This window comes from Eucyclogobius newberryi, unplaced genomic scaffold, assembly GCF_026437365.1.
Source record: "Eucyclogobius newberryi isolate DKJ021-1_F unplaced genomic scaffold, fEucNew1.0.hap1 SCAF_4, whole genome shotgun sequence".
Classification (NCBI taxonomy): Eukaryota; Metazoa; Chordata; class Actinopteri; order Gobiiformes; family Gobiidae; genus Eucyclogobius; species Eucyclogobius newberryi.
The window spans coordinates 6,821,479-6,838,920 of NW_027316056.1; the positions used below are offsets into that span (position 1 = coordinate 6,821,479).

The window sequence follows — 17,442 nt, forward strand, 5'->3', positions numbered from 1 at the left end:
CAGATTTAATAGACTTTACGGGGTTGTATGGAATGTTGTTTGATTCAAAGACATGGTGGGGATTGTGGCATTTATATTTTAAGACAAGTCAAGTCTTACTTTTTCGACCAAAGCAGTCCCAAACCACAACATTAGTGGTTGCTGTCGATAACAAAATAATGTGTAAAACATTCAGTTTTTTTGTCCTGAGATATTGTGCTGTCTGGGCATATGTACTTATAAGATTTATGGACGTTACACTATAAGACATGAGGGATTTTAAAGACGCTGCGTTCCAAATTATTATGCAAATTGTGTTTATGTGTCATAAAGGTCATTTTTGTTTGTTTTCCAATGAAACTCATGGACGTTCCACATTATTAAGCAGACCACTATTTTCAAGCAACATGGGAAAGAAAAAGGATCTCTGGTGCCGGAAAGCATGAAATAGTCGAATGTCTTGGACAAGGTATGAAAACCTTAGATATTTCATGAAGACTTAAGCGTGATCATCGTATTATTAAGAGATTTTTTGCTGACTCAATGCACACATGGATTGGTGTGGATAAAGGCACAACGAGGAAGGTTTCTGCCAAATACATCAGATTAAGAGAGCAGCTGCTAAAATGCCATTACAAAGCAGCAAACAGGTATTTGAAGCTGCTGGTGCCTCTGTCCCGTGAACATCAAGGTGTAGATCCTCCAGAGGCTTGTAGCTATGCATAAACCTACACCGTGTGTGTGTGTGTGTGTGTGTGTGTGTGTGTATATATGTATATGTGTGGTTGTGTGTGTGTGTGTGTATGTGTGGTTGTGTGTGTATATGTGTGTGGTTGTGTGTGTGTGTATATGTGTGTGTGTGTGTGTGGTTGTGTGCGTGTGTGGTTGTGTGTGTGTGGTTGTGTGTGTGTGGTTGTGTGTGTGTGGTTGTGTGTGTGTGTGGTTGTGTGTGTGTGTGGTTGTGTGTGTGTGTGGTTGTGTGTGTGTGTGTGTGTGGTTGTGTGTGTGTATATGTGTGTGTATATATGTATATGTGTGATTGTGTGTGTGTGTGTGTGTGTGTGGTTGTGTGTGTGTGGTTGTGTGTGTGTGGTTGTGTGTGTGTGTGTGTGGTTGTGTGTGTGTATATGTGTGTGTATATATGTATATGTGTGATTGTGTGGTTGTGTGTGTGTGTGTGGTTGTGTGTGTGTGTGTGTGTGTGTGTGTGGTTGTGTGTGTATATGTGTGTGGTTGTGTGTGTGTATATGTGTGTGTGTGTGTGGTTGTGTGCGTGTGTGGTTGTATGTGTGGTTGTGTGTGTGTGGTTGTGTGTGTGTGTGGTTGTGTGTGTATATGTGTGTGGTTGTGTATGTGTGTGGTTGTGTGTGTGTGTGGTTGTGTGTGTGTGTGGTTGTATGTGTGGTTGTGTGTGTATATGTGTGTGGTTGTGTGTGTGTATATGTGTGTGGTTGTGTGTGTGTATATGTGTGTGTGTGTGGTTGTGTGTGTGTGTGGTTGTATGTGTGGTTGTGTGTGTCTGGTTGTGTGTGTGTGGTTGTGTGTGTATATGTGTGTGGTTGCATTATTCCAATGTATTGATCATTTATTGCTTGTTTACCTAAAGCCTTCTAAACATCCTTATTATTCACGGTAATGAGATTATAAAGAGCTCAGAGCAGAGTTTACTGTCACGGTACAAGACGTTTATTTGATCATTTACATTTAGACAAGGATGTACACAACATCCATACTAAAATCCCAACTGAAAGGGTTTAGGCTGAATTACAATGTATGTATAATGCTTAATAAAACACACAAATTCAATGAAAAGCTATATTTTTCATAAAATAATGTTTTATAGCTCTTTTAAAAGTTACTATTGAAAAGGACATTTTTAATTCAGCATCCAGGTTGGTCCATATACATCCCCTAAACAGAAATAGAGATATTTTTTATTAGTTCTAGTTTTCATCTTTATTTTTAATATGCCTATTCTTCTACCACTGACTTTCAGTTCAAATTACCTTTTATACAAACAGCAAGCATATAATTATTATATTTCATTATATATTTTAGGGTCAGCGCTCGCTTCACAGTTTCACAGTAAGAAGGGCCTGGGATCGATTCCCAATACCACATGTGGAGTTTGTATGTTCTCCCAGTAGGTTTCCTCTGGGTGCTCTGGTTTCCTCTACTCCCCAGGAAAGTCCTGCAGGGGAGTCCTGGGCCCTTTTGCAGGGGAGTCCTGGGCCCTTTTGCAGGAGAGTCCTGGGCCCTTTTGCAGGGGAGTCCTGGCCCCTTTTGCAGGGGAGTCCTGGCCCCTTTTGCAGGGGTGTCCTGGCCCCTTTTGCAGGGGAGTCCTGGCCCCTTTTGCAGGGGTGTCCTGGCCCCTTTTGCAGGGGAGTCCTGGCCCCTTTTGCAGGGGAGTCCTGGCCCCTTTTGCAGGGGTGTCCTGGCCCCTTTTGCAGGGGTGTCCTGGCCCCTTTTGCAGGGGAGTCCTGGGCACCTTTGCAGGGGAGTCCTGGCCCCAGGACTTTCCTGGTTAAAGGCGGTATGGACGATTTTTCGGCGATTTGAGAACGCAGGTGGAAGTGCGCATGCGCACTCCCCCGTGCGGACCGATACAACACACACGTGCGTTTGTTTATTAGCACAACGGAGCGCATCGCATCGCTCGTCTCCTGTAGATTTCTGTCCACTTCTGCGTCAGCTCGAACTGTCTTTCTCCGTCTTCATTTTGCCCCGTACACTGAGGGAACTATATTATGATAGATCCATGCACTTAGACACGCGGAAACGTGGGGAAGAGCCTGACGCGGCTGCAGGTGAGCGACAGGTGCGTTTTATGATTGATACGTGGCAGGACAAATGATTTATCCACGCCACGAGGAAATATAATAAAAAAATTGCTGGAAAAAATCGTCCATACCACCTTTAAATAAAGCTCAATAAAATAAAATAAAAGCTGCCTTATACATCACTACTGGTGTACTCCGATAGATCAAATATGATATTTTAAAATTTAAAATAGGAAGGAGTAGACCAGTTCTCAATTTTTTTTTTTTCTAATTAGTCACCTGACACACGTCTCATGCTCTGTGAGCAGGTCAGTCCTTGTCACCAGCGCCGTGCACTTCACAAAGAGCTCGCACTGTATGAGAAACTGAGGAGAAGTCTCATGAGAAGGCTTTGTTTGACTGCCATTAAGTACACGGCGCGCACATGACGCATTTAACTAATGGAACGCACCAGCAACATTTTCCTACAGGAGGAGCCCTTCCTCGCCATGAGGCAGCATCAAAAGGCTCATTCACTTGACAACTTCATGCGAACCATCAAAAATCTCCCACGCCACTTAGTTTGATAACCAATGAAATAGACTATTGTACAATAGATCAAGTTACTTTTAAAACAATTTTTTCCCATTATGAACACAAGTTTGGCTAGCTTTGTGTGTACTTTCCAATTAACATTTTCATCTATATGCATATCAAAGAATTTAGTTACAGAACTTTTCTAATTCCCAAAGATATTGTATTTGAATTTATTCAGATTGATTGAAAGATTTGAAATATAATACCAGTCTTTTTTTCTGAGGTCATTTTCTGCTGTGTACTGAAGATTTTGTAGGTCCTTTCCTGAGCAATAGAGGCTGGTGTCAGCACCCTGCCCCGGAGAGCAGCAGCGGCCCACTATAAATATTGAGCCCCAAATAATTTTATGTGATTTATTATTTTTAAACGAATGTAGTAATTATCCTTACAACTCATATTTTTGCACTGTACTTTCACACCCCTTATTTGTGTCTTCTAGGTACAACGTGCTGTTGTTTGTGATGCTGTACTGCCTCCCCGTGACCTTTAACCTTACCATCGGCTTCCTAACGGGGCAGAGACTGTGGGGCAGCCATAAATCCACTTTCTCCGACTTGGACCCCCGCAGCCAGGCTCTACACGTCTCTCGCCTCAAAACGCGCCAGAAGATTGCCAAGATGGTTGTCTGCTTGGTCCTTCTTTTCGCTGTCTCCTGGCTGCCGCTGTACCTCGCTGACCTGCTCATCGACTGGGAGGAGAGTCCGCCATCTTGGCTCCTCCAGGCCCGCCCCTTCGCCCAGTGGCTTGGCCTCACCAACTCCAGCCTTAACCCCATCTGCTACTGCTTCATTGGGGACCTTTACCGTTCGGCAAAAGTCATACGGACGCGATACTACCAGAAAGTCGCCGCTCTTTTTGGATCGTCAACTTTTTCCAAATCGACAGACGTGGGCTCACCTTCCATGAGGATTACAGAGAGCAAAAGGAATGCAAATGAACACCAACATATTACTGCAGCCGCTGTGGTAGCTTCGGCCTCGATGGTGACACTGCCTCGACTGTTTAACCTGGCAAGGGGACAAGGCGTGGGGCAGCGCGTGCGGGACAGTTCGCTCAGCCGCGGAGGGTCGGACCACAGCATCTCGGACTGGTGCCGTTCTTGTACCTTATTCGACAGCTCTTGCCAGCTCCACATGCAGCGGGATTATGGTCCCACCAGGCGGCACTCGGTGGATGAGAGCCGAAGAACGCAGCTCGAGTCGGCCGAGATGCTCCCGTTGAGGAGGCATTCCGGGGAGCGGTTGTTGGCGCTTTCAGAGGACAGGGAGGTGGGGACTGCGGGGAGGGGTGCGCTCTGTTTGGTGGAGGAGCAGACAAGGAGCTCAGAACACTGCTACATTGTGGTGGGGGGCCGGGAGAGGGAGAGCGAGGACACCACCAGCCTTTGAACATGGCAAAAAGGATACACAAGTTATTATGAATACAATGCAATGAACACAATGGCATTAATAACTGGGGCAAAACAGATTTGACTTCATGACAAATTGGGTGCACCGCTTTTAAGTTTATTACTACTTTTTTAAATGCAGATTTGTTCCTATTTTAAGCAGAATTATCTGCCATTGAAGTAGGGAAATTGTTCTTGGCCCTCTCTGCTGTTCAATGGTAATTACCATTACCATGGTTACACAACCTAAAATCTACCAAATTAAAATTCAGACTTCAAGTTCTTTTAAGTCATGATGTTTCCCTTTGGCAGTGAAAGTCTGTTGTTAAGTAACATAATGTTTAACTCTCTCAATACGTTATTCATTTAAACACCATGTATATGAAAGCGGCTCAACATTTGTTCTAGATACAATTTGTTGATGTGGAAAATTCTGATGGAGTCCTGAGGCCAATAATAAAGAACTGTCCAACGCTGTCTACTGTCTACAAGCACATCTGTGAGAACCCCAAGAAATAGTTTGAGTTGATGTGAGATCACAACATTCCACCAGCCAATCATATTTCATACAGATTGTGTGCAGCTAAAAAGAAATATTGTTAAATTGCAGATTTTTGTTGTAATACAAGGAGGTTTAGGTCTAGTGACAAAGAGAAATCATCAGGTTCAACATGAATGAAATTTCCTTATAGATATTTCAAATAATTATATTAGATCTATAATTTTAAGTTTTTACAATTAACGATGATGCTTTTGTAATTATATTCACGGTATTCCAGAAGATGACCCGCGCAACGCCATATATTGTAATCCAATTTCGAAGTTCTACACAGACTAAAACGTTATTTTCAGTCCGCCCGAGGAATCGGTGCATTGCTGACACAAATCAATCTACTTTATGGCACATTCTAGCGGCAAGACTCTTATTCTCCACTTATAGAACCCTCACTCGACCGGAAGTGTCATTACAACGGAAGTGCTGATCCGTGGAAAAAAAGAGTCAAAAGTGGGCGGGGCGGAATAAGGTGAATATCAAACTCCCTTTTCTTGGCATTGACTCAGTTTTGTCATAACCCTCATACACTTGTCATTTGACTTCACCAATTAACTGTCCTCCTACTGTTTTCTGGCCTTTGTTCCACCTCCTCGGCACACGCTGCTGACAGGGCGTCATCCTCCCCGTCCCAGCACAATCATACATGGAAACTGCTGCACTCAGAGTTCTATGAGTCTTCTTATATTTGATTTTAAGCCAATATAATGAGGAATGTTCAGTTAGTAATGTTTAGTAAAAGAAACATGAATAAACAAAATAATAATCATACAGGTCTTCAGTAAAAACCATAACACAAAATAACACTTCATACATTTGTGAAGCTTTTGGAAATGTTTTATTCATCTGACCTGGTGCCACTTGCTTGTCTCCATGGAGTTAGATAAGGTTACAGGTCTAGTCTGTGGAGAGGCGATCCCACTTACATAAAACACTTGTAATGAGATACATGCTACATAGATATGTTCACATGTAACTGTGATGGAGGGTTCACGAGAGACATTCTCTACCGTTGCTAAAACTTGGTCTCTTTGCTAGCTAATGCTAACCAGAACGTTCAAACACAAATGAAGGGTGAGGCAAATCCCCATATTGAAGTATTCCCAATTTTTTGGAATGGTATGTACGTCATTTATCTGCTCCTCACCAGTAACATGTAAAACAGTATGTTTAGTGTCACTCATTTCAAAATCAGAAATCCACACTTAACGTTACTTAGTCTTTAGTTGGAACAAAAACAGTCAACAATAACTTGTAATGAAGCTTTGACACATACATGTGCTCGATGGGTTGGTACCGTCCCAAACCCTCTGGATTGTTGATAGTTTATGTTTTTTTGTGGGCTAATGCTAACAGCTACAGGAAAACAATACAGGGGACTGGCCTTAGAGTCCCTCTAAGTGCTAAGTGGCCGTCCGACAGTCGAATATGTTACCAGCAAAGGGCCTGGGATAAAATGGCTCCTTTCAAACTGAACATGCTCCCATAATGGACTGTTCTGTTCTGGACAAGAGTGAATGATTTGTTGGAGGTGAATGGTGATTTTATGCTGCAGGACTGGATGAGAATGATGTCACAGACCTTTTATGATGGACTGGTCACTGTAGTGCCATTTCATGGCAATAAATTGAACATGAGCGTGCCCAGGGACGACAGGTGTAAATTAGCACTTGAGCAACAACCTGCTACAAAGCATCTCTCCTGTCAAAGTTCATGTATATTGTACACTCAACTAAACTTAACTAAAGTGCCCGATAGCACAAGCTTCTCATTATATTATGTCTGTGGGGTTAACCATCTGTTTTGCCTGGAATGTTCCACAGTATTACATTAAACGTACCTATTTTGAATTTATTCAATTACAGGTGTTTGTATTGCCAATGTTCTGAAAAGGCGTAAACAACAGCGTGTTCCAGTTCTTCCCAAAGTTCCATATCTTTGAGTTCAGCTCATGAAAAATAGGAGCAACAACAAAAGTGTTTATATTTTTGTTCAGTGTAGTTGTGTTTTTGCCCACCACGAGGTGCAATGTCATTTGGATTGCTCTTTACATTATTTCAAAGTAGAACTAAGTAACTCTAACTAAGTGATAGCGCTCTCCCTGCAGCTGCCTTGTAAAACTACACTGTCAGAAAATAGATGCAAATTATAAAATAGAAACATTTCACATTGCTATATATAAAAAAGAGAGACAATGAACACTTCAAACGCCTCATATTTAACCAACACAGGGACTTACAAAAACGTTCATTCAGGTAAACATTTAACTTAGTTCTGCTTTAGGTTCTAAAACATGAATATTAAAGTAAAGGTACTCAAGAGCATGTTTAAATGCCAACAACACAACAGATAACACAGATTATGTGCTCTTTGACCACTAAAACTGTTCGTGCCTTTGTGTGAATTCAGATGCACATTCAAATGCATAACAATCTGATATTTTCTCCATTTCTGTTCTCCTTTAAAGTGAATGGACACTTATAGCAGGAACTAGCATGATTCAAAGGTTTTCGGCCCCATCACAGAAGCCTGCGGTTGAATGGATGCACCGTGTGGGGAGATTATTCCTGTTCCACCCCACAGGCGCTGCACTGGGCTGGGCTGCTGACAGTGCTAATCCATCCTGGAGCTTTGTTTGTCTTTAGGACTCTGACTGGCTGTGCACTCTGCTAAATCAAACGCACCCAGGACCTCTGCCTTCATGAATTTAACGCACGCTCCAAGGCGAGGTATGGCATACTGAGTGAGAACACGGCATGGATTAAATATATTGGTTTCATCCTTGATTCATTCACAATGTCTATGAAACGATGACAGTTCGAGATGACATATACTGTTACAGGTACCAGTGTCTGAGAGTAGGCGGATGCTTAAAAGAGAAGATATGTGGCTCAAGGAAGAGAGAGGACAAAGAAGGATCATAGGGTAGAATGCTCCAGTTATTAATGATGGGCTGTTTGAATTTGTTGGCAGAGGTACTACTGTGTATTTCATGAGACAGAAGATCCTGTACATTTGAGAGGTGGAGCGGAGACGTTTGTGGTGGAGGTTTTTTTCAGTTGAGGGCTTTAGTTCTGGACAAAGTATAGTATAGCATCTTATCATCAATCGATATCGGAACGGCAAATTCTCCGTAGCCTCTGAATTTGTATTGATTTGTAATGGTCTGTTAGAAATACAGTTTTTCTCGTCTTATAGTGTTCTTGTCAGATGGTTTGTATCCGGCCACTTTCATCCAGGATAACTTTAAGATCCAAAAAATGTATTTCATTTTGACTTTATTCCAAGTAGAGTTTGATATTGCAATTAGTACCACTTAAGTAATGGTGGAAGTCCATCAGTTGTTCATAGTTCCTGTGATGAGCAAAAGGTCATCACAATATCTGCTGTAGAATTGTGTAAATGATCTAAAGGGTTTTGCATCACTGTACACAAACCGTCGTTCCCAGAGTCCTGATAAATCACTGTTCCTTTTATTTGTTGATACAGTTGATCCTGGAAAAGGAATCGATTGTTTTTGAGAGTAACTATAGATCCTGTAGGTGGGGCTAAGGGATCAAGGCTTTTGTGTTATCAATATACAAGGACACAGGTTCGTATATTGATAACAGGATAAGTTGTTCCATTTTAGGCAAGAAGTATTTGAAAGTTTATGTAGTTAGCATTACTTTTAAAACACGTCATGTTATTGTGCCACTGTGTATAAAAGTTAGAGTACCATTGCGTTACCAATAATCAACATTATTGTATAACTTATATCGTTTGCCAACAATCCCTTTGCCTCGTTCATTCACTCGCAGCAAAACAGAGGTAAAACACAAGGGGGCGAGCCTGGGGGGGCTTTCCTATAAACACAGTAACATAATCATTCAATAAACAAGCAAAGTAAATGCGTTACACTGACCGTTATTTATCTTTTATGTATTATCTACCACGTGTTGGCCTGTCTTCCAACAATGAAAAACATCACTACAACAAATGAGTGGATTAACAAGAGCACCGACCGGGTGAGGCCTAACCAAAACTAATGCGTTACTGATTTGTAATAGTTACTTGGGGAGTACTAGATTACATGGGTGCACAAAACTAACGTGCTACGTTCTTCTTTACTTTTTTACTTTGTAAAAAAGTATGTTTTAACACTAAATTACATGATCAAATACCACAATGAGTCAGTTTGAGGTTAGGAAAGTAACTACGCTGAATTAAATTAAAGATACTCAAATATTATTCTAAATAATATGTTTTATGTATTTAGTTACAACCCAACCCTTGTACGGTGCAGAGGGCGTGTCCGGTGCAGAGGGCGTGTCCGGTGCAGAGGGCGTGTCCGGTGCAGAGGGCATGTCCGGTGCAGAGGGCGTGTCCGGTGCAGAGGGCGTGTGGACGAGGAAGACCAGATGGAAATGTCCACAAGTTGTGTCCGCAATTCACTGCTGTTGATAAGAATCAAAGCCCAGAACTTCTGTCTTCTTCAAGTATCAACTCTTTAATTTCAGTTTTAGGCTTTTATGTTTTTCATGACTATTTAACAGCGGGGAGACAACAGCATGTGTGACAACAAATAAGTCGGACTGAATACTGACTGAACACCCATGGATACATTTTTACTCTTTCTTGAGTGAATTCTACTTTGTACTTCTGCTTGAGTAATAATATTTCAAAGTATCAATACTCTTACTTAAATGGGTTGTATCCGATTTTTTATATGATTAAAGTAAGTAAAATATATTGTGATGGGAATTTTTTGGCCAAAATGAGACCACTGTGTGCTGCTAGCATTAACTTAATCACCCATATTAATCTCATTGCAGAAAGTGCGCTGTGTCCCACTCCCCACGGGGAAGTGGGAAAAGAAGAAGAAAAGGCAATGAACAGATTGCAAGTGAAATTAGATATGAAATATTGTTTGATAGAATAAGTAAGAGGATAGTGCTCAAGCTGCTATACTTCCCCCAGCTTAGCTGCTCCTAGGGCAGCGTAGCTGGGAAACTAGGTTTTTATTTCTGTTCCTAACTACTCTGACCATAAGCGATTTCAAAGAGGAACATTTTAAGCCTGGTCTAAAATGAAGAGACTGGGTCGCCCTCTTGAACATGGGCCGGCAGCTGATTCCATAACACAGGCCAGTATTTTGAGAGTGAAGAGCTCTGTTTGGATCATATGGTTCTATAGCATCTTTGAGATAGGATGGGGCCATGTCATTTATGGCCCCATCAGGAGGAGGAGTTTAATTTTGATTCTAAACTCGACGGGGAGCCAGTGAAGAGACTCCAGCACCGGCGTAATGTGTTCTCTTCTTTTAGTTCCTGTTAGTAATCTTGCTGCTGCATTTTGAACCAATTGAAAGCTTTTTATGGAGCTTTTAGGACATGCATATACGCACGCAAGTTTTTAATCAGGATTCTTCTGATTTTGGCTCTTGTTGCGCAAAATAGAAATAAGCTATTTTACAAGCTTGATTTATATGAGCTTTAAATGAGAGCTCCTGGTCAAATAAGACTCTGAGGTTTCTTACAGTAGAACTGGAGGCTACACTGACATTGTCCAGTGTGGCTATCTGCTCAGATAGAGAGTCTCGTAGATGCTTAGGGCCAAGCACAATGACCTTCAGAGTTAAGAAGCAGATGATTAAGTGTCATCCTTTAAGTACAATTATTGGCTACCCTCTACTTCAAAACCTACTCATATCAAGATAAATATCTGAATTGAAGTCATTTTTAACTCCAGTCATGTTTTTGAGATAACAGCTTCCTCGTCCATGCCACTTCTCAGCTCCTCAGTTGCAGGGGACAGAAATGAGACACTAATTACTTTTTTGTTTACCATTTGTTTCTGTCTTTGTTGCCATGTGGCTATGGCGTCCTATTGTGCTGGCACTGAATGTCAGAGCTGTTGTACAGCGGCGGAGGAGGCAGTGGTTCGGTGCCGGGAAAGGGTAAGTCTCAGCAGGGAATCAAACAGGTGCGCTGGATAAAGTGACTACTCTACGTGTGTCAGGGCAAGATAAGGAGTAAATGAAATTGTACTGAACCATGGCATGTGGTGGTTCAAGATATAATTTAGTATTTAATAAATCCTTTGCTATAAAACAGTACATTTAGTGAAATTAGGTCCAATAGCACAATAAACTATTCATGGAAAAACAATAAACCTTACTGAAAACATTTTCACAATTTAAATTATTACAGATTTTATTGTGGATCAGTTGATTGTTTTGGGGGTCCCGGCCTGAAAAGTTGTGAAATACCTGGTTTAAAATGACCTGGGATTGGGTCGAAGTATTAAACCCAACCGCACGTGGACTCCACTCATCATGGTCCTCCCCATTGGCTGGAGGTCGACACTGGTAATGGTTTAAGAACAGGGTGAAGACATGCATGTACGGCAGGGGTGGGCAACATTTCCCCCCGCATAGTTCTGTAAAATATTGAATCTATTGTTTCATAAATTTCATGTAGGTAATCTTTATTAAGGACACAATGTTCCATGGCTAAGACAATTGAAAAAGGGAAATAGAAAGAGTAAAAATGATTATTAAAGATGTCCAGTGGGAGGGATTAAAACTTTGCATAATGCCCAGGTCTGATGTATCAGATGCTTTGGACCAGGGGTGTCAAACTCATTTTGGGCCACGGGCCGAATTTAGATGTTCAGGCAGGGTCGGGCCAAAAATAACCTAAAAAAAATAAAGCAATAACAAATATAAGAAATAAATAGCTTTATAATATACCCTAGTAATAGTTCTATGTGGACACTTTTCACAAATCTGCAGCAGGTGAAAGAGTGAGTCGATATTCATGCATCAGCAGCAGGAACAGGAACATGGACTTAGGATATTATTTCTGATATGAAGTGCACAAACTCAACATGAACGCACTATTTTTATAATTTAAGCTTAGTGAAGCTTTAGTGACAAATTATTCATGTAGTGAATCAAATGAGTGCTCACGGCAGCTTTACTCTGTCATGTTAATACTTTATGACACTCTGACCTGTGTTTTCACCTGTTGCCCCTGACCTGTCCAGGTTTTGAGTTGTCATCACAGAAGTGTGTTTTCTTGTTGTTAGCTCCACATTAGCGCAGCTCTAAGCACAGCTCTAACGTCCACGTGTTTCCCAAAACCACAGGTATTTTTCCTCACTCAGACCTCCACTATTTACAAGTCTGTAAAGTGCGCCTGGGCCATCCCTGGGGGCCTTCGGCGGGATAACACCTATTTTGGAAAGTTTTGAAAGAAACGAATGCAGCGTTGGGGCTCGCGCTGCTGTATCCATTGACTGAATAATCACGCTGTGCGTGTAACAACTTTTCTGAAAACTTAAATGTGAACAAAATCCTCAGATAAGTCGTTGATAGATGGTCTGTTCCAGAGAAGAGGCAGAACACACTGCAGCAGCGATCTGTCCTGCAGCCATCCCCTCTGCGGGAGGAGGAGGCAGAGGGGTTTTCAATGCAGTAGTTTGGTTGTGTGATACTGTAGTGCAGCTGAATGCAGCTCCAGAGTGACGCTCCTGTTTGTGTGCTTTCCATGAACATTCATGGCTCTGACTGAGGCAGCGCTGGATTTAAATACTCTGAACTCAGCTAGTAACTCAATAAGTGTCAGTATGGAGAAGAGAGAAGATTCTGGACAGCACTTATGCTGCTACTGCTACAAAACCGCCTCCTTTCTTTATTCCACGCGTTTCCTAAAATCACACCTCTCTTTCTCCGCTCAGACCTCTGCTCAAGTCTGTAAAGTGTGGGCGTGTCGGCACTTCTCAGCCCTCGGTAGCGCGGGGGAGAGGCGGCGGCTGCAAAGGATTGTGAGACTTGTAGTTCTAGCAATAAAAATGCTATATCAAATTAGTAAATATAAATTGGAGATGTTCGCCTGGCCGGATTAAAACGTCTTGGTTTAAACTTGTCTTAGGTCTGCTTTGCACTAGTCAAGTCAGGTTTCTGGTAAACACTGGGTTTCCATTGTCTGGGTTTTAGTGATTTGGCCAAATAGGACATTTGTCAGAGAATGACCATATCAGAACATACCACCAGGGCGTGGAGGAGTCAGGAGCTACACGTTCTGTAGTCAAATGTGCGGCAGTCAAACAAAAGTCCAAGCTGAGTGTTCCTTTTAAATATTCACAATCAGCATCTGGTGAGACATTAAAGGAACCCCTCACCTCTCCTTTAACATGCTCTGATAACAGTGGTTCAAACATTATTCTCACTCGTGCCCAGTCAACCTTCTTAGACGAGATCTGATGTGTAGTTTGGGCATTTGTCTCTAGAATTAAATTGTGATTCAAATTTCTTTAGGGGGCTTTTAGCTTTTAGTGGAAATTGACTCATAACTCCTCGATAGAATTGATTTATTTAGCTCAGGAAAAAGTAAAGTCAACTTTTAGAGATGCAGGAGAGCTGCAAAACATCCCTTGTTTGTCCACAGAAATAGACCACAATAATGATATGCAATGGTGTGAAAGTTGTGAGGGAGCAATGAGTTCTCTGCTGTCCCCATGTCACTCCCGGACACTCCCGGTCACCGGTACAGGCTCCTGCTGCTCCGATCCTTGACCTCTCTCCCACATTCTGCCACTGCATCTGACCATGGAACAGCTGATGCCACAATGGGAAGTATTGAATTTACTTTAGAATAAGTTTATATTTTTGTGCGCTGAGATTTTTTCAGAAAGAATCTGACGTGCCATCGTGGTCAGAGAGGATGTGGATGGAGACTTGTCCAGTTTGCTCAGAGGACGTGGCAGAGGGGTCAAGAAGGCAGAAGGAGGACATTGTGAACGTTTCACTTAATGCAAAGGACACTGAAGAAGAAAGAATAAGGCTAACTAAATTCAGCTGATGTAAATGTAAGTAAAGCTCTGTAGAACAAAGATTAAGAGTGTCTGATACCGTAATATTGTATTAAACTTGCTGCAACAACAGATAAAGAACAATTCTGATTATGAAATATGATCAGTATTTTGGGGAACGTCTATGTCTATGGACTCACCCGTTTACACGTTTTCTCAGTTTTCAAATAACATTGGGGCACTGTTATCATCATTTTAAATGTGCAGGTTTCAACAGATAATTTACAGGAACACGTGGATTTGAACAATTGAACCAAGTATTACAAATTATAATTCTAGGACGAGTTTTTTGTTGTGTAAGTGTTGTTCTTTATCTTCACAGAGTTTGTGGACATCCTTGAGTGAGCGGCCTGATAACCCACGACCCAAGGACGAAACCCAAGACCCAAGGACAGGCCCCAAACAATCATTACATTACATTCAGACATCATCTTCTAACTGTTGTGCCTTTGTCACCTTTGTTCGAGAGTCATTTAGTTAGACCAGGGAGGGAGAGAAGACTCTATTAGGGAAAGCATTTTTGGCTGTACACAGCTAAAATAAAGATCCACATTTGAACAAGACAACTTGGTTCTGTAGGGTATTCTTACTAGTACAAGTACTGTAATGTTATTCATATGTTATTCTTATGAGAAAGGGTGATATTCAAAGTTGATATTGATTAAAGAATTGTTTCAAGATTTCACACTGCATAAGTGTGCCTATGTTCGTTATCATATTTTAAGAGTATTTTGGGGCACCAGCCATAGACTAGGCATTTAACAATTATATAATCAAAAATCTAAATTCATTCATTTATTAGAAATTAATTTTGTTGTTAATCTGAAGGTTTGTGAGAACGTAACCGTGACATTGACCCCTTGTCTGGAAATAAATGAACACTTTAACAAATGTGGTTTATGAAGATTTATTAAACAAATAATCAACAGATAAATATGAATATTGAATATAGAAAATGCAAATTAGTCGATAAGAGATGGAGACAATAGACATGATTCTTTTAGATCTATTTAGTTGTGTGTTAGAGTTAATTCTAAGATGATATTATCAGCCAAGCTGTGAAATGCATTCATATGACCAGAACCAGAAGCTGTGATCCTGAGGAGATGGGCCGGTAAGTGTCCGAGAGCCTCCAGGATTCACTCAGGGGTCACGCTGCAGCTCGGTCCACAGGCTGGGCAGGGCACGGACAGGACAGTGTCAGGCTGAAGAAGCACTGGATCAGGTTCAGTGCTCTGCGTTCTCCTTGGCTCTGAGATATTGGCTCCTCAGATAAAAAGGGCTGTTGTACTGATGAGGCTGGTCTAAAGAGACTCTCCTGGACTTGAAAAGTTGAGCAAACGGTCCTTTGCTCAAGTTTGCATGATGCAGTTTTAATCACGTTTAAATACAGGGACAGAATTCTTATTTATGGGAGAGAAAAGTTTGCTTCCGCGTGTCTCTGGAAGGTTTTTGTTTGTTGGTTAGCTTAGCATCGCGAGGCCAGAGATGAGCCCTCATCTCCCGAGATCCGATCTCATGGACCTTCTCTGATGGAACTAAGTTGTCTTTTCTTTCTCTCTCTGACTTACCCCTGTGGGGGTTGGGTTTTAGCGCCATTGTTCAACCAATCAGCACGCACGCTGAGTCAGAGCTTGATAAGGGATGAAGATCTGGAGTAATGCAGCCATTGTTTAGCATTCATATTAGGCCACATAGTTACAAAGGCTGCATTATTCACAAGGGTCATAAAACAGTTAAATGAACATGCAGAACACAATAACATTATGTACAGTAAATTTATCTTATGGACAATGTCTGCAATCAGATGATTGTTTACTAAAACCGCATAGTCTTATGCACATTTTAGCTTTTGTCTTGAGAGAGAAAATGGCTCTCTGAGTTTATTTTAATCCAGAAGCAATCATTCGATGGAAAAAGTTTTTCCAACGTTCAAAACATGAAATTTGTGCTCCAGCAGAGATGCCATAAATCTCCAGTACCATGGTACAACCTTACTCCCGCATTCCTGTCACCATGGCAACATTAAGGGGTCATCTGTAGGTCCCAACAGTTCTATCCTGCCTTATTTCTTTGTCACCGTTTACTCAAGCCCTCAGAAAAATCTGCTTTAGAGCTCCTACACCAAATGACTATATGTGTAAAGGACGCCATTATGGCTGTGAAGAATGAGTGACAACAAGCCTGAAATGTAGCTTTTGGAGTTTATCTTTGTCATAAAATGAAGCCGTAATAATAATACATCCTAAACTACCGGTAATCAGATTAAACATTAGCGACCCTCACCTGGCTTGACGTACTTGTGTTTTACAGAGTTTAGATTGTATAGCTTATGCCCTAAATCTGATAAATCTGGACATGTGATTCAGTTTCCACCTTCAAATGAAAACCAAATTGAATACAGAAAAACACTGGAGCTTAATAAATGTGAGGCTTCACCGAAATCCACTTCTATTGTAAATCTGGAGTTTTGTCAATCCCTTGAAAGGCTCTGTCTTTCTTCTGCAGATGCCTATTTGTACATCATAGGGCAAAAAAATAATCTAGTCTATGAAACCCTGATAAAGTTTGATGATTGCTGCCGATGGCGTTAGTTTACCGCCATCACTGCCAGTGGGGGGCGCACCGGTTTGGGCATTTGCAGTGACGAGCCTGGAGGGCCGTGAGATATTGGGAGAAAATGTATTCATAATTCATTTCAATCTTCAATCATTATGTAAATCATTTGGAAGCAGTTGCATTGCTTGCTAAATCCTAATGTTGATTTCAATTTATTCCTTTGTTAACAAATTAGCATCACAGTTTACACAAATCAAAACAGACTGGGAAAAAGCAATATCCAATTATCCAGATCTGTTTGAGGTGAGAGGGGTTGATACAGCCACTGGCTGTCAATACAAATTGTCTGCAAAGGATATGTACAAACCTTTCTAAAAATGTATCCAGGTGAACCTTCTTACTCATATTACCAATACTGTCATCAACAAGGTCAGTTTCCCGATACATAGAAAAACGCACTTGTCAAACTGATTTATGAGTCAGGGAGCACTGAGGAAGTGGCCATTATCGGCCAATTATCTGGAAAGCAATAATCTTCTATATCGTCTTAAATGTTGTTTTACACATAATCAACAAAACCAGCTACAGCTCTTCTTGTGTTCTTTGATTTAAAAAGAGCTTTTTATACAGTCAACCACCTGCTCATATCAAAGCTCTCAGTGCCCTGGTTTCAGTCATATTTACAGAACCAAGAACACATCAATAATTGCAAATCATCCTTTTGTATAAGGCAAACAGGAATTACCCAAGGA

At 41.3% G+C, this 17,442-nt stretch overlaps 1 protein-coding gene across 1 annotated transcript in view; it reads left to right on the forward strand.

The window, feature by feature from the left end:
- LOC140377644 (neuropeptide FF receptor 2-like) overlaps positions 1–4,735 on the forward strand; it is a 28,061-nt gene extending 23,326 nt beyond the window's left edge. Inside the window, exon 3 of the mRNA XM_072463121.1 lies at positions 3,775–4,735. Coding sequence (XP_072319222.1) covers positions 3,775–4,723 — 949 coding nt within the window. The 3' untranslated portion in view covers positions 4,724–4,735. The remainder of the gene's footprint in view (positions 1–3,774) is intronic.
- Positions 4,736–17,442: the final 12,707 nt, after the last annotated feature.